The 23,010-nt window shown below is 38.4% G+C and overlaps 2 protein-coding genes across 6 annotated transcripts in view; one reads left to right on the forward strand and one right to left on the reverse strand.

Annotated features, from left to right (window-relative positions):
- The window catches only part of REPS1 (RALBP1 associated Eps domain containing 1), a 45,639-nt gene extending 36,388 nt beyond the window's left edge, over positions 1–9,251 (forward strand). For all 3 annotated transcript variants that reach the window (XM_042016265.1, XM_042016267.1, XM_042016266.1), the window contains exons 13-19: positions 1,808–1,926; positions 2,702–2,766; positions 3,806–3,991; positions 5,193–5,288; positions 5,921–6,069; positions 6,732–6,837; positions 7,886–9,251. In XM_042016265.1, coding sequence (XP_041872199.1) covers positions 1,808–1,926; positions 2,702–2,766; positions 3,806–3,991; positions 5,193–5,288; positions 5,921–6,069; positions 6,732–6,837; positions 7,886–7,954 — 790 coding nt within the window. In that variant the 3' untranslated portion in view covers positions 7,955–9,251. The remainder of the gene's footprint in view (positions 1–1,807; positions 1,927–2,701; positions 2,767–3,805; positions 3,992–5,192; positions 5,289–5,920; positions 6,070–6,731; positions 6,838–7,885) is intronic.
- A 7,854-nt stretch (positions 9,252–17,105) lies between these two features.
- On the reverse strand, positions 17,106–22,804 carry CCDC28A (coiled-coil domain containing 28A). 3 transcript variants are annotated; one of them, XM_042016270.1, is made up of 6 exons: positions 22,697–22,804; positions 21,568–21,762; positions 20,403–20,566; positions 19,334–19,488; positions 18,677–18,699; positions 17,106–17,635 (listed from the first exon to the last, which is right to left on the reverse strand). In XM_042016270.1, the coding sequence occupies exons 2-6, from the start codon at positions 21,723–21,725 to the stop codon at positions 17,581–17,583; spliced, it is 555 nt and encodes a 184-aa protein (XP_041872204.1). In that variant the 5' UTR covers positions 21,726–21,762; positions 22,697–22,804; the 3' UTR covers positions 17,106–17,580. The 3 variants fall into 3 exon arrangements, with proteins under 3 accessions (XP_041872204.1, XP_041872202.1, XP_041872203.1); XM_042016268.1 differs by lacking the exon at positions 17,106–17,635 and having other exon boundaries at positions 18,677–19,488; XM_042016269.1 differs by lacking the exons at positions 17,106–17,635; positions 22,697–22,804 and adding an exon at positions 21,986–22,453 and having other exon boundaries at positions 18,677–19,488.
- Between the last annotated feature and the right edge of the window lie 206 nt (positions 22,805–23,010).

The raw sequence follows: 23,010 nt of genomic DNA on the forward strand, positions 1-23,010 counted from the left end.
TTTAATAATGGATTTATATAAAATAAAGAGCAGTCATAGGCCCAGTGCAAATGAAGGGATTGAAGAAAGCTATGCAAGCACAAAACAACTGCATCATTTCACATAAGAGAATGTGCTGTACTAGCTGGTGCTAATTGTTCCCATTAAATCTGCCTGAATAGGATTAAAACCAGCTACGCCATTAACCATCTTACAATCAGTTTCAGAGGTAAGTCTCAAAACAAAAATAATTAGGGTGACTTCAGTAGCAAAGAAAGATTTCCATTTGCCTGTCAGTACAGCAGCTTGAAAAATTCTTTCCTCCATTGTTACTTAATGGAAAATGTGATTCTGTTGTGCTTTTATGTATGTTTTTGCACTATCAACATGATGGTTTCAACATGTTCTTTTCCTCTTTGGGTTGGGTTCTCTTGCTGAACTTGTGCTGATGAATGAAGCTTTCTGATGAGTTCCCACGTTATGGCACAGGGAGCTTCTGTCCTGACCTGTTAGTTGTGGCAGTATGCACACAGGAAATTTGTTGTCCCACTTACCCTTCTACTTCCTTCCACTGGCATCTCTTCTACCAATTGCAATTTTGTATAGAGATGACATTGTCCTTATTCCTACCATTAGTCAAAACTACTTCTTTGTATTTTCAATAAGCAAAAACTGACAAGGCTGTGTCAGATAATGATACTTCAGAATTATCCTTAAACTACTTTCTCCTGTTTTTAATTCTACTTGTGGTTTTTTTTACTGTAGTAGCTAGAGGGATGACCCAAGGAGTCAGTATAATTAGATTCTAATTTCATCAGCCGGAGAGTTACACAGTGTTACAGAAGCATTGCCATAGAGAATATATTAAGAAAATAAACTTTTCTGTTGTGATAACTCAGTTTTCTGTCTGGACTTAAACATCCAGGAATTCCTGGTTTTGCATGTAATTTGGGTACCTTTTACCTCTCCTAGTTTACATCTTAACAGTAGTTACAGAAGAATGTTGCAGAGGTCAGTCATAGAAAAGATTTTATCACAAGTTGAATAGAAAAGCAGCTGTATTCATGTCAGTGATTCAGTAAATCTGTCTTGTTCAAATTAGACTAGTTAGGAAGCTTCTGCAAACATTTTAAAAGGAATTGTACAAAAATTCCGTATACAATAAATCCCACTTAAATGGCACTTATTGCAGTAATTTATCCTTCTATCCTTTCTGCATGTGTTCGCCATGAATTTGCAACAGGTATCCACTAGATGGTGATCCTACCCAAGAATGACTCAAAATTTCTGAAGATTCTGCCAAGTACATAGATTTGGAAAATTTCAGGCAGAGAATTGAATTGCTGTCTCATACACTGAAATACTTCTTGATCTCAATATACATGGAGGCAGGTCCAACAGAAACTCAATATTCTTCTTTTATGAAATTGAACTTACCCCATTTAACCTAAACAGGATGTTGCCTACATCTTAAAAATTATAGTGACTACCATCTGGATGGAATTACCATATTTAGTATTCTCTGTTCCTGAACTATCATTGTTTGGGATGTGTGTCAAGCTGTTGGTTTCCCAAACATAAATTACATGTGATAATACAAGAATAATTTGGATACGGGATATTTAAGTAAATGGAAATATAAAAACAGTTGTAAAATCAAAGAATACTGGAAGTTTAAAACTAATTTGGCAATCTTGAAAATGAGTGGCAATCAGGCTTTTTTACCTCTGTCAAATTTGGTTTTTTAATTGCATGCTTTGAAGAACTTTTGATTTTTAGTTCTGTTGTAGCCACCTAAAATCACTACAGAAGCTTATGTGTTTTGCAGATCACATTCAGGAACATCTCCAGATAATGCTGCACCACCACCACCCCCTCCAAGGCCTCATGCTTCTCATTCTCGGTCATCGTCTTTAGATATGAACAGATCCTTTTCAGTTACCCCAGGTACATATGCCGTGTTCTGAGTGTATATTATTTTTCAGCATGTGTATTCCTGAAGCAGACAATGTTTTTTTTCTCAGAGGAGCAATTTAGTGTTGGTTTTTAAAGCATTGCTTCTGCATAAAAATTTGAAAATGTTGTCACTCTTATTGTATTGTTTGTATTAAAATTTATATTGCACTTTACTTAAGTAGCTAATTTAGAAGTCAATTCTGAATTTTGGCATTCTAGTTTTTTGGATGAATGTGGGAAGCAAAGTCAAGAAAGAATATTCTGGCTGTATACCCACATCCAATGAATTGCATCTGCCAGTAAATTTTCAAGGGGAGTCTTTTTGGAATCAGATGTATTAGAGATGGGTATTTAGTATTTGACTTCAGAGGAAATGATTAAATGTCACTTCTCCTGTTCTGCTTAAGGAGTTTTATTGGACTTCTGACTTGTCAGTACTTTTAAATTCAGGATCACAAAGTATGAGAAAATCTTAAGAGCTTATAAAGAGGGGAAAAAAAAAAGACTAAGATACTAAAACCAGAAGAGTGACTATGTCTGTACTTTGAGCTGGAACAAAGGAAAGGATAAGATCCATGTTCTGATTAATCCTGGTTTTGTCTGTTTGCCAGTTTGAAAGGAGGTGACAATACAGTTATGAGCCCCAATGTGACAGGTTATATGTGGGCAAAATGCAACATTTCTTCATGTTGACAGTTAAGAAAATTTGATAGCACTGTAATGTACAAAGTAACAATCTTGGCCAAATGTGATGCATCTTTTACAGGACAGCAACAGGCTGGGGTTGTTGCCTATCCCCCTGCAGTGCCTCCAAGACCACAGCCTTCACAGGTGATCTCACTTCTGAAAAATCATATTCTAACTTGGTGCATTATTTTTATATAACTGAATTTTAATTTATTTCTAAAATGAGTATCATTGCTTGATATATTTTTGAAAGCACCAGGATGTGAATGATGGCAAAACTTAGACTATAGCCAAATGTTAGTATTTCCTGAATAAAAAAATGCTTCTAGTTGAACCAGATAGATAGTAGATACTGAGGAGGAATGAGTGCCTCTGGAGCTCTGAATTGCATAAAGGAAAGAAAAATTACCCTTTCACATTTCATTATCTATTCCTGTTTAGTGCATAGACCATAACAAAGACTGCAAAAGCCATCTTCCAGAGTTTTGCAAAATAAGGGTTTGTCTTCTATTTGTCTGGCACAGGGTAGAATTTTATGTAACATGCATGCTCCCAAAAGGAGTGATTCCACTTCTTCATTTGTCACAGACTTGGTGATCTTTGCAGTCCCAGTCTGAGTGATTTCAGTTAGCTGATTTGGTAGAAAGCACATCTTGAAAAGGTTTGGTTTTTGTCTCAGCCAGCTGAATCCTTCAACTGCTGTGCAGATCTGACATGGGACAGATAAAATTTCTTTTCTTTTTTGTTTCTCACCAGCAGTTGCTTGTTAGAATCTGAGTTACCAGCAATTGAAGTCAGTCAGTGATTCAGAAATCATATACAAGGGTTCAGAAATTATCTGGAGGGATGAAAGGAGGGTACAAGGACAGACATAAGATTACATGCTTCCCTATGAAACTAGACAGAAAAAAAGTCTGTATCAGGCCCTCAGGGCCCAGCTGGCTCTGTCACAGCAGAAAGATCTATTGTTCAATGACTCTAGCTGGTGCTGCATTACATCCCTCTTTGGTCTTACTCTCTGGATAATAGCATATCTGAACTTTCTTTTCTCTTAAATATTTCTCCATGTATGTCTTGCATGAGATGCACATTGTTCTACTGATGGGACATAAATTTTTGTCCACTAAAAAGGCAAATAATCTTTAACATTCTGTCCCTAAATGTTTTTGTTGTTTTATTGCAGGGTGCAGGTCCTCATGTGCATCGCCCAGTGGATGCTGAAGGCCTAATAGCTCATACCAGTACCTCACCTCAACAAATACCAGAACAGCCAAATTTTGCAGACTTCAGCCAGTTTGAGGCATTTGCTGTTTCAGGTGTAAACAAAGAGGAAGAAGATGAAATTGAAACGCACTCAGAAGTCTTGCAGGTGAGTAGAAAGGAAGATCTTGTCAATTTCGTTAATACCACCAACAGTTATGAGACTTTGTTAAAACCTATTTCTGCTGTTTTGTGTCAGTGGTGTGTTGTTTGTTGGGTTTTTGTTCTGTTTTGGTTTTTTATGATGTCTCAATCCATTGCTAGAAAGCAATTACATTGCACACTGCAGCACTTACTTAGTTATCACCATACACCTAGGTAGAAGGAGTTGTTTTTGTATCAGTTCTTGATTATAATTGAAAAGATTTTTGTGCTTATTAGCATACATGGGCACAAACATAATTGCATTGGTGCATTTGAGACTTAGCACAGGCAAAACCTTCTTTCTGCTCATTCTTGCCAGCCTTCCAAATGACTAGCTGGTAATTTTAAAATCATGTCTTAATAAAGACACGCCTTAATAAAGGAGATGACTGTCAAGTATTGTAAACATCTGCTAAAATTCCATTACTTTGCTTTTCTTCAAAGTCATTGGACAAACAGCTAAAGGAAATAGAGCTCTGGCATCCTTCTATCATTAAAGATGTTTACAAAACCTTGTTTTCTGCTACAGACATAGGACTTAAAAGTTTGGAAGCCTTAGTGTTAATGTCATAGCTAGCTGCTATTGCAGAAATTACTTCTTGCTCTCCTTTCATAATTTATAGCTTTTATCCAGATTGTAAGTTCTCTGGGACACTTCTGCATCCTCACTTGAAAAAGTCCTTGTGGTGCTTTAAAGTTCTCCCAGCTGTCAGCAGCATGTTCTTTCTTCCCGTGTTCAGGAAGGTCAGTGACACAGACCCATTTGAGCACTCTCCATGTACCTCATTGCAAAACCAGCTGTGGTAGCTTAAGCTGCCACTGAAAACTGCTTAGGTTAAGCTTGGTGATTGTTTTGCATTGAGGTGGATGGGGAACAGTCACAATGTGTTCCATTGGAGGGATTAACCTTTGGCAGTGACAGATAGATAACGGTGGTACTGTAATAGCAGAAACAGCTGTAGCAGTTTGTGATCAGGCCACGGCCTCTTTTGTGCTATACAGTGCCTCAAGACATGAGACTTGTGTTTCTAAATGGGAATTGAACTAGAGTTTTAGGTGTTAACTCTATTCACATATCAAAACACAGGATACTTTTTATTCCAGTTGTTGCCAAATGAAATATTTGTTAAGAAGCAGATTTCTAAATACAGTTTATATTCCTTTAGGTTGAAAAGCCCTCTGAATCTGCAAGTTCTCTTAGAGTTGCCAAAGCAGATGGAAGAGTTGACGACAAAGCACCTGCTAATGTCCCCACTAGTGCGGTATGCAAAGTACCCTTGGAAGAAGAGCGCAGTTGTCTGATGTATATGACATTAAATGTCTGTTTTGATTTGCAACAGCAGTTTTATATGTGTCCAGTTGAACCCAGTTATCTTAGGCCCAGTAGGTGCTTGAAATAGGCATGTGTATGGTAAATTTTTGCAGCAGCAGATGATGATGATTAGATTTATTCTTGAGACAGCAGAAAATTAAGATACTTGTAACTTCAGAATTTTTAAACAGATCAAAATGTTTAGTGCAGAACTTGATTAACAGTAGCTTTTTATTTGGTTACAGATATATAATTACTGGGGGGAAAGTGTTCTCTGAGTTGCTGTGTGTTTACAGTACTCAGTTGTACGTGTTTACAGTACTCAGTTGTATGGAGGTGTTTCTGCTTGCACAGTTATTTGTCAGTGTGTAGCAACTTACTGGCCTTTCACCATGTGGTAGGATTTAGTACTTCAGTTTTTTTCCAGACTCTATGAAAATGCAGCTAGATGTCCATCAGCAAATACCTGATGGGTTGTAAATTCAGTTGCCTCAGTAACTGAATATGAAACACAAGTTACCAGGTTATAATCCAAATAAAGTGTAGTTTCAGAGAATTTATAGACTGTGTTTTCCTCTTCAGGGTAAAGGCACTACCCCACTTGCTCCACCACCGAAGCCTATTCGTAGAAGATTAAAATCAGAAGATGAGCTAAGACCCGAAGCTGAGGAACATACACAGAAAACAGGTGTCATAGCTGCTGTTCTTGCTTCACAGCCATCTATTCCTAGGTAACCCAAGAAGTATATAAATAAATCTGTTACTGGAAAATTTACATTTAAACAGCATACACACTTTCTGTTCCAGGAGTTGCAAAAAACTTCATTGTGTTTAATTTAGATTAATTCAACAATTTTAAAAGTTTTTGGTTTTTAAAGAAGGTCATCCCAAAGCATCTACTACTGGGAGACTTTTAAGAGATTTTGAATTTTGGAGTGTGAACTCTTTTTAACTTCTGCAAGTATGTTGGAAATAAGTGGTGGAAGTATTAAGATGTGGTGTTTAATTTTAAATGGTTGCTATGAACAGTCCAAAAAGTGCAGTCTGTGTGTCCTAGCATGGAAGTACTCTGTTGCAGTAGTCACTTTGAGGTACATGAATGTGGTTCGCTGTGCTGGGCCTTCAGAAAGTTGATCATGACAAGTTTTTAAAATGCACCGCGTGCTCTTTGATTGAAACCAACTATGTGTGCATATACAAAACTTACATATGTGTGTTTCTGTGCAAACAAACATGGTTAATCAAACCAGACAGATGAGGAAAAATTTAACAGTGTAACAAGTAAAAAAAATTTTAAAAGAGGATTCTGCTCACTTAAAGAAGGGGGACTATAAGTGAGATGTTCAGCTAAGTGGCAAAATGACTTATTACTGTACTTCTAATATATTCTCAGATCAGTGGGGAAAGACAAGAAGGCAATTCAGGCATCAATCAGACGTAACAAGGAAACCAACACTGTTTTGGCCAGATTGAACAGTGAACTACAGCAGCAACTAAAGGTAATTCCTTAGTCTTTGTGTAAGAGAAAAGCCTCAGAGAGCAAGATGTTAGTGATGCACAGTAACAGGCATCTCTGCAAACCAATGATAAATGTAGTAGAGAATATTGATATGAAATATTTAGCTATTTTTGTAGATAATAGAATATACCTATTTGTGACAAGCTTTGTGAAATTACAAATGACACTTTTGCTACTACAATGCACGTTTTTCAATGTATTGATTTGCTTTTAGCTACACTAAAATTTTACCTCACATTATTAATACTAAGTTATCTGTTGTGGTCATCACATACTTTAAAAGCAGTACCGAGAAGAGCAACTGAAATGGTTTGTGTGCTTCTGAAGGAAAAAGCAAGCCTTAAAGTCTTAGTTAAATTGTAAATATTTTTAAACAAATACAATAATCTGAAATACAAAACTTGCAGTTTAATAATTAGTGCAACAATAGTAATTTGTTTATCTAGGTCAGCTATCATCTTACTGTCTTTTGCCTGCCATCTTTCTTGCCTAAGATATCTAATTTTAGCTATCAAGATAATTTTTAAAAAGTATGTTAAATGTAAACATAAATTAATAAGATACTGTCTAGAATGGATGTTAGACCATTTTAAAAACTCAAGCCTGAATTTCACTTGTTACTGTTTATGAGAGTCAAGGTGCATAAAATTCACATAAGAGGAAAAACTTGGGGAAAAAATTGTGAGTTTCCAATACTTTTATTTCAGGTGAGAGCTTACCCCCTTAACATCTTAGACTTCATTTGGAAATATTATAGTTGGGTTTGCTTCTGGTTACAAATTTGGGTTTGGGTGATTTGAAAGAAAGGAAAAAATATTAAATGGCATCACCTTGGAGCAAAGTATTGATTTTCAATGATAAGTAATTACTAATTACTAGCCAGCCAGTCTTCTATTCAGATCATGGGAGGAGTTATCAAGATTCTAGAAAGTAAGTTAGTTCTCAAACTGAAGCAGATTTTGATTGCATGAGGAAATTTTTAGTTCTCATTTTCTGTGGACAGTCAGTAGAAGATCTTTCTTTTGTAGGATGTTCTTGAAGAGAGAATCTCCCTGGAAGTCCAACTGGAACAACTTCGACCCTTCTCTCACCTCTAAGCCTACTGCCGTTAACTGTGAATTTACTAATTTTGAAAGGGGTATTGGTTTCAAGGCCTATTTAAATATCCATGCATCTAGCTCAGTGCACTCTATTCTACATTAAATGTTGTGGTTCAGTTTTGTCAGTTTGTCCACTTCCGTATTTTAAGTATTTTAATTTCAGTACAGAGAAAAAAAAAAAAGAAAACAACTGACTTTTTCCTTGAATGTGACACTGCCTCTCACAGCTTTTTCTGTGGGCATCTGTGATCTTTGTTGGACTGGAGTTTGCAGAGTTTGTCGCCAAAATTTCCAACTGGAATTTTTTCGTGGGATTTTTTTCCTGTTGAAACATCTTTGCAGAAGAGGGTTGCTCATCAGTTGATTTTAACCTCTAAGCACATAAACTCTTCATTCACTATGGCATTTATTTTACTGTGCCAGAAAAGAGACAAACTACTAATCTGTCATTAGCCAGTGTTACTTCCCAAGCTGCCTTTCACAATTGGAAAGTTGTTCACGATTCTAGAAAGCCTTTGCAATTCACCAGCTTACTCAGGTTGGGAGAGTTCTTGCAGGTTATTTGCCATATCAGCTGGATTGGATTTTGTGATTTTTGTTGCATACATTATAGAGTATGTAACCACAGATTGCCAGGTGTTCACGTTTTACCCATTCATGATCTTGATTCAGCCGCATGCATAGAAACATTTATGGCACAATTGGTAGTCTATCAAACAGGTCTTTTTTAGTTCTCCCTTTTGTGAAAAGAGTTGGATGTAGATCCCAAACATTAATTGCACATTATCTAAGCACCACCTGTAATTGCATGTCTCACACATTACCTTTTAATAGCAGATCACATCCACCAGTCTTCACTATAACAAATTGTATTGTCAAGTAATGTGTCAATACCTCTATAAACTTCTAATTCCCACAAAAAAAAAAACAAAAAACCAAAAAACAAAAAATGAACAGTTTTGCTTCTTAGGAATTCTGGGGTACCTTCTGTCATCTTGTTTCCAGGCCTTACTTCTCTGGCATATAGACAGGCTTCACTATTAACAGAGTTCCTTGAGTGTATCCTGCTATTCAGGTTGATGTACTGTATTAGGATTTGTTGTATATTGTACGATACACACATTTTGATCTCATATGTAAATTTGCATTAATTGCTGACTAACAGCAGATACTCTATTTAATGGCTTCTTCTGGCTGTGGGATCATAGATGTTTAACTGCATGGATGTATCTCTGCAGAATCAGAACTAGCAATTGTGTGATTTTTACACCAATAAAACAGCACAATATTTTAATTTTGTTGATTCATCTTTATCTGGGAATTGAAACTCATTCAAATAAGGGGGAGGGGTTTATTACGGGTTTGCAGGGAATTTTTTGTAAATTTGTGGCATGTACAAGAAGTGATTGATTGTAATCTTTTGGCCATTTTCTTCCCTCATTTTTAGCTGTTGATCAGAAGTGATTCTCTTGGTAATCTGTGGCTATACTCCTTTTGTATCCTCCTATAAGCAAATTTAATACAAATGTAATTTCTAAAAAGTAAATGTTAGTATTGACTTGGGTCAAATATATTTGTAGTTGTTTAGTCTTAATATCTGGTTTGATTTTCTTGAGAATTCCTTTAAAAGTTAAAGATAAATCATCCTCTGTTAGCAGTCCTTAACATTGCTGTCTCACTTCTGTGCATAAATGAAATTCTCTTAACATCTGCTTCCCTTCCAAAAGGATAGGTCAAGTCAGACTTACCACTGGTTATGCTGTTACGGTGAAAAACACGTATTTCTCTTCTTGGTTATCATAAACAGACTGGATAATTGTGGTGAATTTTTGCTACTATAACTATTCCAACATTTTTTCACATGTCATGGAAGTGGTGCAGATGGTTTATGTACACAGTCCAAAGCAAAATTCTCTGGTATGAAAGAATGTCATAGTTGCATGAAAGATGGTAGTTTCTATTTGCATGTAAAGGGATTAAGAAATGATAGCTAAATGGGCACAAAGGTGATGTATAAATTATATATAAAGTGCAAGGCTTGGAATTCAGAAAACTATATATAAATAGGGAAATGTGAAGAAAAACCCAGCTAAACAAATGAACCCCCCCAAAAGTAAACTAAAAAACGTTAAGTTGATGGACCGATCACTTCTATTATAAATGACAAGTAGCAGGAACAGGGTGGGAAAAAGTTTTTCCCTTTTTTAAAAGGTGGGAAAAGTGAGTCACTGCAGTTAAAGAATGTTGATCTTTTGAACCGACTGTATCTTGTCCATAGTTTATTTTAAAGTTTAAAATACATTTCTAAAATAGCACTATTTTCATATTAATATTTAAGTATTAAGCCTATGTTTATAGCAACAGGATTCTTAAATCAAAATTTAACATTTTAAGCTTAAATGTAAAAAGCCTTTTACATTCAAATGTTACATGTACATATGAATTTCTCTAACATCCATATCTTTCTAGTAGAATAACAAGTTAGTGTCTCAAGTGAAGAACTTCGGCAATCTGAACATTTTTGTGTCTTGGCAACAAGTCTATTTTTAAGAATTTTTGTGGATTACTTTTAATGCATCATTCTGTACATTTTAAACCAGTTTTTCATGATCAGAAGACGTTCTAACTGAAAAGCTACTTAATGTCTTAAGAACATCACTGCCAATGATGTTCAGAAGTTACCTCACTTAGTAATGTAACCCAACTTTAATCCCTTATAAAATTATCTCCCTGTCTTCTCCATTTGTTTGATCTTGATCCAGCTACTTGATGCATCCTTTTTTATGATCATAGATTGTAAGCTCTTTGGGGCAAGGAATTATGTACAGTACAAAAGAGGTGCTCTCTCTATGGCAAGTATAAATGTAGACTACTAAATAGTATGGAATGTGATTCATGTACCCAGCTGTGATGGATGGACAGCAGCATGCCTTTCTGAAACACCTGGAAAATGTTTTTCTCTGGGCTTTCTCATTGGAAGAATGTGTCTTCTCGTTTGGTTTATGTTTCTTTTGTATCTCCTAATAATGTGCCTCTTTCTTCATTCCACCTGCTTTGGAGTTGCTTTTTTCTCCATTCATTGCCTATCTTTGGACTGCAGAGAAGATTTCCAAAATGCAAAGGTAAAAAGCTGAAAAGCCGCTTTGTTTGGAGCGGTATTCTAAGTCTATCCAATGTAAGCGAGTATTTTCGATTTTTTTTGTACTTCACATGCACCTCATTTTCCTTGCAATTGTGATGAACTAGATGATCTCGTATTTCTGAAAATGTCTTATGTGGGATAAACAAAGTTGAGGTTATAAAAACGTAAAACTAAAGAAAATAAATTTGCAGCATTGTTTCTTGTGTGACATGTCTCTGTCCCTTATGGATGGGGTGTGCTGTGTTTTGACTCTACATTTAGGGCAGAGTTGAGAATTACTCTTCTGGTTTCAGCTGTGCAGTTTGTCTCTAAATGTCACTTTATGGGTGGCCTAGCCTTAATCACTTTTTCCTAAAACGGTAAAAAATAGTAAATCACTGCCTCCTGACTCCTAGCTCATTCTAGTTTTAGTTTCTAGTGGAACATAGTTTCTTGAAATTGTAATGTGTGGCAAAAGCACATTACTTCCCAAGTGAGTAATAACAATGTAGTTCTTACTCTGTGTGGAAGATGAAAAAATAACTTGTGTATTTTAAATATATTTGCATGCTTATGCAGCTTGTCTTGCCGTGTATATTGATGCACCAATCATTTATCATACAGCTCTCTAGCAGAAAACGCATGAAAACCAAGGACTTCATTATCTAAGAACAAACAAAAAAAATTAAATGCTGTGTTCTCTTAATAGTCTTAACGAACTAGGGATTGTATAGGAAAGACGTTAATAATGTCTATGTACCAATAACCAAATGAGACAATAGAGGGTTGTCCTGATAATTAGTACACAAGCAAAATTTTAACTTCACAGGAGTCTTTGAATTAATTGCTTGTGTTTGGGGGCATGGGGGAAGTTTAATACTGTGTTTAATTCCTTTCAGTAGTATTTCTTTTAAATCGGCAAAATGGACTTTAAAGGTGAAATTTCTCCTTTAAAGGTAGATGGTATGTTATTTTTGTATCTAAAGCATATACTGATTGTACACTAGTTGTATCTGGTTGTACACTATTAGTGTGTTTCAAAGTGGTTTCACAGTACTTCTTTCCAGTCACCCCAAGACACTGGTATATAGGTCTTCAGTGTCCTGCATTTAAATTATTGTCCAAAACAGCCTTTGCTAAGTTACAATACTAAAAAATTTGGAATTGTGACTATGAAATAGAAAGTTTGTGATCTCACAGCTTAAATCCAAAGCTTTAAGAAGACTCTTAGTACTATTTATCACACTTCACCAGCATACTGGGCTACAGAAATCTAGATGAATTCAATTTCATCCCTGGTAGAATATATTCTTGACACTTCCACTCTTACAGACATTGATGCATTTGATCTGGAAGCAGCTGAAATTACTCTGTTGTTTTGACTGATCTTGTTTATGAGAGGCCTACAAAATTAACAAAACATAAGTAGTAAAAGCAATTTAAGCTGACTTCAGTGGTAAGTTGAGGGAAACCCAAATTTTGGCAATACTGCTGTTGAACTATATGTGACTGAATTGTTTCCCAGTGTGCAGAGGAGCTCACAGAGGTCGGAGATACATCGTGCTCTGCAGTGCACGTACACTCTGGTGTATCCCTTAGAGCTGCAGTGGTGCCTTTGGCTTTCTGTCGCTTAACTCAGAGGTCTGACTGCTTGTCTTTCTTTGGCTCAAGTACAGCTGCATTTAAACTGACAGAAGAGGGGATGCTCCATGGTGTGGAACACGTTTATTGTAAGAAACTGCACTCTGGAGCAGAACTGTCTTCTGCAAGGAGCCTGTGGTTTTGGTATCCAATCAAAAGGCAAGTAAGGAACACTAACATTTGAAAGACCAGTTGCATATTGAGAAAATAAATTGATTTCATGTTGAAAATCAGTTATTTTCCTGACAGCTGGGGGAGCAGGAAGTGGAATAAGCATTACAACAGCTGCTGTGATCACTCGCCTAAGGGCTTCTGGAGGTCTAGCATACCTGACTGGCTGTGTCAGAGTTAGCAAGAAAGTTATGTATAGTAAGGAGCTTCAGCAGTATGAGATTTCTCTGTAGAAGTCAAAGGAAATACTTTGGGAATCCCTATGGTAACTTAGATGTGTGTTTCATTAAAATGCTGTGAAATTCAGTACTCTACTACGTGCTTTTGTGCCTTATTTTGCATAGCTTGAGCTGATAGGAAGCTTGAGTTAGTTTAAGTATGGAAATTCAGAGTGTATTTCAAGGAGAAGATGAAAGTAGTTTTGTAGGAAGTTGTAATTCATTGTATTCTATCAGAAAATGCAGAAGTGCCATGCCTCGAGCATGTCATTTGTTTTTTCTGTTACGTATCTTGCCTTTGGAAGAAGAATGCTTCAGTTTATAACAAGCCTTTCTTCTAGAGCTTCAATCCATTGTCTTCCACTGCCCTCATGAAGGAACTTGGTCACCTGCCTTCTCATCAGAAGGAACCAAGGATCGTAGAAGAATCAAAAGGTCCTTTTGCTGTAGAAGGGTACCTAAAAGGAACAAATCCCCTGGTTTACTCTGCACTTTGTCTTTTGGGGTAAAGTAGTGTTAAAGCAAGAATGGTCCTGTGGGAAAGCAGTATTAGCTCACATGTCATTTTTTTCAAAATTAAGAGGCTGGTAATTTTGATGGATTCTGTGGTTTTTACCACATTGCTTCCATAGTGGACTTGCTAACCAAAAAACATGCTAAAATTGATAATGTCTCAGTACTTTTGACATGAAAAGTTCTAATTTTGTCAGTGTTTTTTATCCTTTTTTCCTGTAACTTTTAAGAACATTGATTTCCTTTCAGGTTTTAAAACTTCGTTTTTGCAAATACCTCTTCATATAGAATAGTAGAATTTTTTTTGTCAGTTGTGGAAAAGAATTTTACATACTGATGTAAGGGAGGTTGCATTTCAACTGTCACAGCTCAAGACTGTCCTGATCTGAATTAACCCAAAATTAGTACTATCTAAAATCAAAAGTAGATGTAATTTGGATTGTAAGGTAGGATTTTGGGTTTAAAATTTTCATGAAGATGGCATGGATTTTTATTCTAACATACACCTATTTTGTTTCACATATGCATTGCAATTTTTAGAGTTCCATATAAATATTTCTTGTATTGGCACTTGCTTAACTGTTAGACTGTATCTCTTCCAGTATTTTGGCTGATGCTACAATATTGCACTGATCAGTGATAAGATAATTCATTCACTCTGGTCCCAGCCTTCCAGTTTGTGGGGAATTGTTTGTTCTTAGTTATTTCATGTTCTGGTTCTTGTTGGTTTAATATGATTAAAGAGCTGTAAGTTGGAGGGCTCATATTAATCTTAGTATTTTTAAATAGTGGGAAAATTATGGTCTATTACAATGACTAATTTTTAAGATTCAAAATTTATATCTAACAACTACTAAAAATATATGGATTTTTTTTTTAACTTAGAGAAATTTACAGCTCTTGTGGATGTGTGCCACAAGTTTCTTTGTAAAGCTTTATTTCAGCAAAGGTCAGTGCTGATACAGAAATCTGCCATGTCTGGTCTCATTGCAGACTCAATCCTTCCCAAGGGAATACTCCTTAATTTCTTTGACATGTTTCCTTGGTGTTTTCCCGTTGGCTTCTGCTACCAGATGAGTCCCTGGGTCATCTCTATAAGACTGCAGGGTGCTCCAGTGTGGCCAGTACAGCTGAGAGCAGTAGAGGACCTTTGCCAGCACCTTGTCCCTCTGACCTTTGCACCTCATCCCAGTTTGCCAGGGACAAGCCTGGTACTGAACCCCTCCCCCATCACATCTAGTGTAAAGCTCTGCCAGTGAGCTACTTCCTGAGCAAAGACTCTCCTCCCTTGCTGAGAAGGATGAATCCCATCTAATGCCAGCATGCCTGGTGCTGCATAGGCCATTGCATTGTCAAAACCCCCAAAATGCTGGCAGTGACACCAGCCATGAAGCCATGATTCAGCCCATCTGTTTCTTCTAATGTTGGTGCCTTCAACTGGAAGTGCAGAGGAGAATGTAACTTGTGCTCCAGATTCCCCGCAGTGACGCAGCAAAGAGCAACTTCTTTCAAGCACCAAACCCATTTATCAGTGTGTTTTTAAACCACAACACTGGCCTAAACTCACACTGATAAATATATTAAACATTTAATGTTAATACACTTCTATCTCCATAAACAGCTCCTCAGGAAACAACGTAACAGAAAAGGAGTTCGTTTTCTCCAGCCACTTACATACTTCTCTATTTACAAAAGACTTACCACAAATACGTTATAGTAGACTTTTTTCTTTTCCTGCAGGAGCCCAGAAATGTGATTAGTTCAATACCACATAAAAGAGTTCAGTCTCTTAAAAGTCTTGCTACACAATTTTCTTGTATGGATCCAGAAGTTAATAAGCACCCACCACTAATGGACTGTGTCAAAGACACAAAGTTGTATCCAGGAGGAGGTAAGGGAAAAAGAATTTCTTAATTTCTCAATTATTTGTAATTAATGCATTCTTTGTGACTTATAATTGCCCATGGGTATAAAGAGATTGAAGAAAAAGGGGCTAATTCTTACATAATTCTAAACAGCTGCTTGAGAAAGGTATTTATGTCTATATCTCAAATTAAAGGCTCTGTCCTTGCATAAATTGCTACAGAAACAAGAGATCCAAGACATCCAACGTGTTTGTAAGTGATTTGAAATGTGTTTGAAACAGTAAGCCTAAGCAGTTTGATGGCAGAGCCCAAAAATGGGAAAGAGCTGCCTCTATTGTAGAATATTTAAACTCTGAGGTTAAAAGTGTGGTTTGGGATGAGTGTGCATTTACAGTGCTGCAATACACTGCACTTGCTGGCAATAAGCTGCTAGTGAGCACAGAGCTCTGATCCTGCATCCAGGTGAGCTGCAAGAATGTAATTTTGTTTGTACAACTGCAGCTGTAGTAGTGACTTTTGCCACACCTTGAATGAGGCACAAGGCTAAAAGATGCTACTTGAATGTTTCTTGTTCAGAAGTCTGCCCAGAAGCAAGACCATAGTGCTGATGTGAGAAGGTGCTGTGCAGAAATTATAATTGCCCAATTATTGGTCAGAGAGGTGAGGGGGAAACAAACATAAGCCTTGGCTTCACTTTGTGAGAAGCTTGTTGTATTCTAGTTCTCCTAAGCTGACGCTGGATTTCACATCATCACAGGTACATACCCAGCTGCAGGCAGGGACTCCTAGGTACATTTACCAGCATGCAAACTCCTAGAGAACCTCAGCAATGAAGGAGATAAATTGCATAAAGAACAAGAACAACCGGTGGGAGATCCCTCCTGGTTTGTAAATCGTGGAGATTTGCATGATAGGTGAAGGCAGGGACTTTGAGGCTCAATCTGTAGCCAGAGCACCCCATGGTGGTTAAATGATCCTTCTGTCCCCAGCATGCTGCAGGCTCGGTGCTGTGCAATCCAAAACTACAACTTGTGGCTGAAGAAGCCTCTTCTCCAAAGATGCCAAACAAAAGGAATCTTCTATTCCCTGGCCACACACTCACTCTGGGCTGATGAAAGCTTTGTGTTCAGGTAGAAGGATAAAAATTCCATTCCTTGTTCAGTAAGTGTAAATGGTATAAAATCTGAATGTATTACCTAAAAACGGAATATAAAATAAATCTAGAATCAAAGGCATGGTTTGATGGACCCAGAAAGAAATTTTGGACCTAAAACCAGCCTGATTTTACACAATACAGATATTTTTTTTCTCTGACTGTGCACAGAAAGATGATACCAATTAACAGCAGCCTGTTTACAACATCAGAGTAACTGCAAAACTGGATATCCTGGATTTATTGAAGAGTAACTATTTACCCAATTTTTTAATTTCACAATACTTAATCAATTTATGTGGACTGCTAGCATGCATGCTAGTTTTAATTTGGTGACATTTTGTAATTCTTCAGTAATGGAAAACAGTAATGGAAAAAAGTAAACTCTGCAAACATTCGGACAATGTAGAACTCATCTTCCTAACACAGCCAAGCCAATAGCAGCTTCTGTAAATGAAACAACGTATATTTAAAACTTTTCACTTTATTAACAATAAGTTAATATTGAGGCATCACCAATCAACAAAATACTAAAGATACAGTGTGCAGATTGTCAATGTAATGATCAGAAAGGCAACATTATCACTACCTTCATAAAAACTGGAGAAATGCCAATGAACCTATATACATGTACCATTTGCAACCGTATGAACACTGCGCAGAAGCAATATACTTCCAAGCTTCTCCAGTTTTTCTGTTAAGTAAGGCAATGATAAAAAGCACAGCATCACAATTAACTACAGCTCTAGATACTGAGCCCTGACATAATGCAGTGCTCAGAACAATGTGCAAAATAAACACCTGGATTTGCATCTCGATTCTTTGTTGTGTAAAATTAAAAAACAAACAAACAACATAAAGTCACAACTCTTCTTGATTCCATTGTCAGGAAAAACAAAAGCAAAACTGGGAGAATCCAAACTGACAAAGATTCTTCTCTCTCAGCCTGTGGTACCATTTGGAATATCTTGAGCATCTGCTAAATGTAGTTTTTGGCTGAAGCAAATCATTAAGGAATAACACTTTCACATACAGATAAGGCATAAACAACACAGCAGTGTTACACGAAACTCTGCTTACTCCGGGCTGTACACCAGTCCAGATAAACTCTGTTCTGGTAAGGCCTACGCTAGTTCTCAACCAGTAGATTAGTATTACTCAATGAGACTTGAGCATTACATACCTCCAGCATTAGCCTGTGGCTCAAGGGGGGTGGCAGATCATTTTTATCACTATTACATGGTAGTATTATCACTTGTCCTCTTAATGAAATCTGCCTTAAACAGCTTTCCACAGATATGCAGGGAATGTACATACCAGTGCAGGATCTTAGGCCCCAAAAACCAGAGCCTCACCACCTCAATTCATACAAAGTGTGTAACAACAGAAATAACCAGACTGCAGAGCAAACGGAGTGCTACGCTTCTCCACTGTCATCCTGGCTTATCAAAAGCACAGTGTAAAAGACAAGCTGAGGTATTCAGCTTTATCTTCTTCTCTGTGGGCTAAGAGCACACATTTGTTCAGTTACCTAAGCTCTGCTGAAGTATGTGACCCTAGAAATAAAAAGTTAAGTCAGTTCACTCTCCACAGACAAATCAGTGATAAATAACCACACGTTTCTAGAAAAAAAACTAAAAGGTAATAGGATTCACTTATCAGTGGGACAGATGCTTCTGAATATTGTTGAAGGAATACTACGGATGGTCCAGAATGTCTCAATAACACGCATGTAGAAAGACCCTGCTGCAGATGGGCTTTGCCACTGACAACACACTGTGGTACACAAGTGGTACATGATAGCTAAATAAATCACCAGATTAAAAAAACAACCTGTAATTAGATGTGTTAAGATCCAGTCACTGATGTATTGGAAGAACCTAAAAATCTATGCTGTATTATAGCACTAATTTAAAAGAAAAGGCATTATTGAAGCAATTTGACTCTTGTAAAGACATCAGTTATTGGGGAAATACACTGCAATTTGATTACAGTTAGTAATTATAATGCAAAATAAACATTTTAGGAAAAGGATACATAGATGAATTCAGTTCTTCTAGCTGCAATATAAATGTAGAAATTATGAGAAATGGCACTTCTGTTGGTCAAAGAAATGCAACAATTATGGCAGTATGCTAAAATAAATACATTAAAACAAGGAAGGAAATAATTAATAGTCTGGCCTGAAATGTATGATTTATTACAAAAATCAAATCAAACCTACACTGAATTCTGTACAATGAGCTAAGTTCCAAATTAAGTTTAAATCTACTCATCTCAAGAAATTTAAAGAACTTTTAACAGTTTTGATTTTTACGGAAATACACGAGACAAAGTGTAGAATATACAGATCTATATTCCTTGTTGTGTGTCATCTTCCCCAAATGTAGGGGGATGGGCCATAGGGAAAATGGTTGTAGTTCTGTAGTACACAGGCTGTCCCTAAGCAGGCTGACATGCTCAGGCAGCTTGCAGCTAGCCTGCTCTGCTCCCCAAAGCAACCAGCAGCTGTAATGTATGAAAACAAGTCCTGTGTTTTCCCAAAACCAAGAGGAGGGCAAGGCTCACATCTTGGTTCACTGAAGAGCTACATTCTCTTCAACTGTAAATCACTGCGCACCCAGGAGCGGCTTTTTCCTGAACTGAGCTTTGCTGTGGGCTAAGTTCCATGTTTTCTGCCTTCCCAGTACTTACATCTGACAGCAGTCTATCCAGGTTGGAATCACTGGCTAGTTTTCTTTTATCTTCAGGGAGTTCTTCCATCTCCCCATAGAGCTCCAGATTGAGGCGAGCAAGTTTCTCCTGCATACTCCGCACATGCTCCATCTGCTCTATGGAACATTCATTTCCTAAAAGGACAGGCAAAAGCTTTAGATAAAGAAACCCAAGAGTGCAAATGAAGGTGTGAAGAATTTGCTTTCTCGATTTCTCACTGTTTCACTACTGAAGTTTCTGTCACCCCATCTGATGTTGTGTTGTGCTGAATTTAGAATGGCTACCAAACGTTCTAAGAGTTTTTTAGAATGCACATGGTTTTGCTATACTCCTGAATTTTTCTCTGATTTAGAGAGGCCCTGTTTTTTAACTTTAAATAAGATCAAAGTAAGCCTTTTTTTAAATTTTGACTAATCTGAGGGTTGCTTTCTTGGAACAGATGGTTTATATAATACAGACTTCTCAGGTTCTTTTGTAAAATCAGTGTGAAATTGACATGCTGACCTAACACTAAACTTGCAAAAGCACATGTGCGTCTTTCTAGACTTAGTACAGGAGGAAAAAAGGAAGCAAAAACGGGTAATGTTTTTTCTAAAACCTCCATCAACTCTGAGGCTGTAAAAATAGTAAGAAGCTAAGACAGAAGAGTAACCTCAGTAAAATGCAGCTTGCACTGATTTTCATAAAAGTTGTTACCAACAGTCTAAAAGGTTCATACACAGCAAAACTGGGTGCTAAATACAGTTACTTCTTCCTACACTATCACAAACAAGTGGTTTTAAATCTGGTATCTTAAATTCGTAAGGAAAGGTGCTTCCATGCTGGAAGGAATAATGAAATGTCATATGAATAATCTCACAACACAGACAACCTTGCAATAGGACTATAATTTAAAAATGCAGTAAGATGTATTAATTAGGTTAAATTCATGTGGCAGAGTCCAACTGACAACTAGCAGTCTGTCCATGAAGCACACTTGTTTGCAAATGTTACCATTGTACAGCTATAAAAACCAACTATTGTACACACACACAGTTCATGCACTTACCAAATGCCTGAAGTTTGCCAGAGTGGAAGTCATTCAAGAGACTCAGAAGTCCCCTTTCCATCTCCTGGACATCTGATACATCTGTGAGAAAAGAATGCTGGATTGGTGCTGCCTGTGCCCCTTTTGCTTCACCTCCTGGAGGTTTGGCTTTCTCTTTGATTACGCTAAAAAAAAAAAAATTAAAACAAATATTACTTCCTGTTTTCAATTTCACTGTAAATTTGAAATGTAAGGAAGTGTACATCTGGGCTTTGAAAATTAAATAGGAAATATATAGTGCATATTTCAATCACTGCTTTTAAAATAAAAACTGGACCACCAGCTTGTCTTAAAAATAAAGAACATCACTATCTCAACATTTTGATACTGCAAAATGAAGGGTTCCAACAATCTGCTTTCCTGCTGACAGTTCTGTATTTAATCTTCAGCTAAAACTTAGAGGTCAGTAAATTCTGCTGCCTCCCTCCAGCTAACATTTCACTTTAGAATTCCTCTTCATTTATTTATCTACTGTGTCTGCCACAGCCAAGAAATACATTTTCTAACATGCAGGAAAATTAATGTTCTCAAACGGAACCACACATACCATCAACAAAAAACAAAGTATTCTGATGCGGTACTTTATGAAGAACTGAATGTCTTTCTTTATGCAAGATGCTGCCCCAACTGAGAAGTCCCCAGTCACAAAACACCTGGAAATTCCAATTCTAGCTCATCCCGTTCAATATATATCATTCATTTCCTGCCATACTTGTCAGTTCCAACCTTGCAGTCATGTAATATTTCATTTGTTGCTCACAGCTGTACATCTGAGGCTCTACTATCTCCCATACGATGCCCAAATCTGATCACCCAACTCATGTCTTTCACCAGGCACATCAGGCTATACCCTGCTTCAGCTAAATTGTTGTCAGTATGAGTCTACAACATTGTGTAACATTTCATAAAGCTTACAAAAAGAGTGTAAAACACCTTCCGTTTCTGTAAAATAACCATTATATTGCATTAAACACAAATCATTTTGCTAAAAAAGACACATCATCAAAACTTTTCACAAGTCTGAAACTCTTCTGTCACAGCCAGTCTAAACAACCTTTAGACTGTCTTAGCATTGCCAAGTTTCTGGCTCTCACTTCCTCCAAGTCTGCAAATACCCTGAGCTTACCGTTTTAACTTTGGTTTTTGTACGGCAGGCTGTGGGGCAGGGTTGGAAAAGGCTGTACTTTTACTGACTGGCACTGAGCTTTTCTTGGAGTTAGCAACCTGAGCAGAGTGACTGGTAGATGATTTGGGGCTCCTCCTCTTGATCTTCCTTTCTTCCATTTCTTCCAATTTACTGCATCTAGACTAATGCCTTGTCCTTCACAGGGAAGAAAGGAAAGTAAGAAACATTCATTCATTAAAACTGGCGTTCACAATAAAAGCAAGTGGAAAGACAGCTCGTGGCAATGAAACGTGTAGTTCCTTCAGAGACGAGCAGTCACTCATTTCTGAGAACAAGAGAATCCCATTTTTAGAAGATGCCTGGCCTGCCTGATCAGCGGAACGGGCAGGAATTAAAATCTCCATCAGCCAACAAGTACCTCCAAATGATCTCAAGCTTTGTGTCCCGTGGCTTACGGCTAGAAAACACCGTGACTGCTCAGGCCCACGGCAGGGAAAACACCGACAAGTGCTGGGGACGAGGATGCTGCGACTCATCCGTGCCGAAGAGCCTCCTGCGCAGGGAGCAGCGGTGCTGTGGGAAAACTCAGCCGATGCCGCGCTGTTGTTGCCGTGACACAGTTGTTGTTGTTGCTGTGACACAGCTGTTGTTGCTGCTGTTACACACGTGTTACGACTACTGCCGTGGGTGTTTCACACTTGTTGTCGCTGCCGTGACACCCACGTTATTACTCCTACAGCTGTTGCTGCACTCGCGCTCCGACGGGCGCTGCCCAGCGCCGCGCACACAACCCACGCCATGTGCGGTGACCGGGCGCTCCCTCGCCACCTCCTTGCTGGGGAAACGCCTCTGACACCCGTTACACCCCGGGGACGGCCCGAGAGCGCCGCGGGCACCGCGACGGGACCCCCGGGCGCCATCGCGGACCCGCCGCCACCTCCCGGGATGAGGAGACCCCTGCCCGCAGCACGGGCAGCCCCCGCCGTGTGCCGCCGTTTTATTACCGCGCAGTCTCGGGACGCCGGCTGTGGCCCGGGAGCAGGAGGAAGAGGACGGAGCCTCCCTGCCTGCTCTCAGCCTCGAACCCGCGCCCCCCGCGCGGCCCCGGCCCGCAGGCCCCGCCCCCTACCTGAGAGAGGCCCCGCCCCGGAGCCGCGTGCGGACCCCCGCGGAAGCGGCCGGCTCGGCCCGGCGCGCAGGTCACGTGACAGCGGGGCAGCCCCGCCGCGCCGCGAAGTGCATTGTGGGAGTCCCGCCCCAAGGCAGCACCTCCCCCCGCGGGCGGACTACAGCTCCCAGAAGGCCTCGTGGCGGGTGCGCTGTGTTCTTCCAAAATATCTGCTCTAAGTCCGCACGTGTTAAAACACACGGGGAAAACCACTGCACTGCGACCTGTGGTCCTTTTCCCAGCTGACGCCGTGTGTTAGCACTCTGCCTTCTCCC

Source organism: Corvus kubaryi, unplaced genomic scaffold (genome assembly GCF_017639235.1).
Source record: "Corvus kubaryi isolate FWS band 111438036 unplaced genomic scaffold, C.kubaryi_AGA036_p1.0 split3-73, whole genome shotgun sequence".
Lineage (NCBI taxonomy): Eukaryota > Metazoa > Chordata > Aves > Passeriformes > Corvidae > Corvus > Corvus kubaryi.

Excerpts from the sequence above, each read along its gene's own strand:
- CCDC28A (XM_042016268.1), bottom strand. The coding sequence starts at position 21,725 with ATGGAAGAAAGGAAGATCAAGAGGAGGAGCCCCAAATCATCTACCAGT. Across the intron at positions 20,567-21,567 it reads CAAAAACCAAAGTTAAAACG|CGTAATCAAAGAGAAAGCCA; the intron begins GTAAGCTCAGGG and ends TTTTTTTTTTAG. Across the intron at positions 19,489-20,402 it reads TGGCAAACTTCAGGCATTTG|GAAATGAATGTTCCATAGAG; the intron begins GTAAGTGCATGA and ends CTGTCCTTTTAG.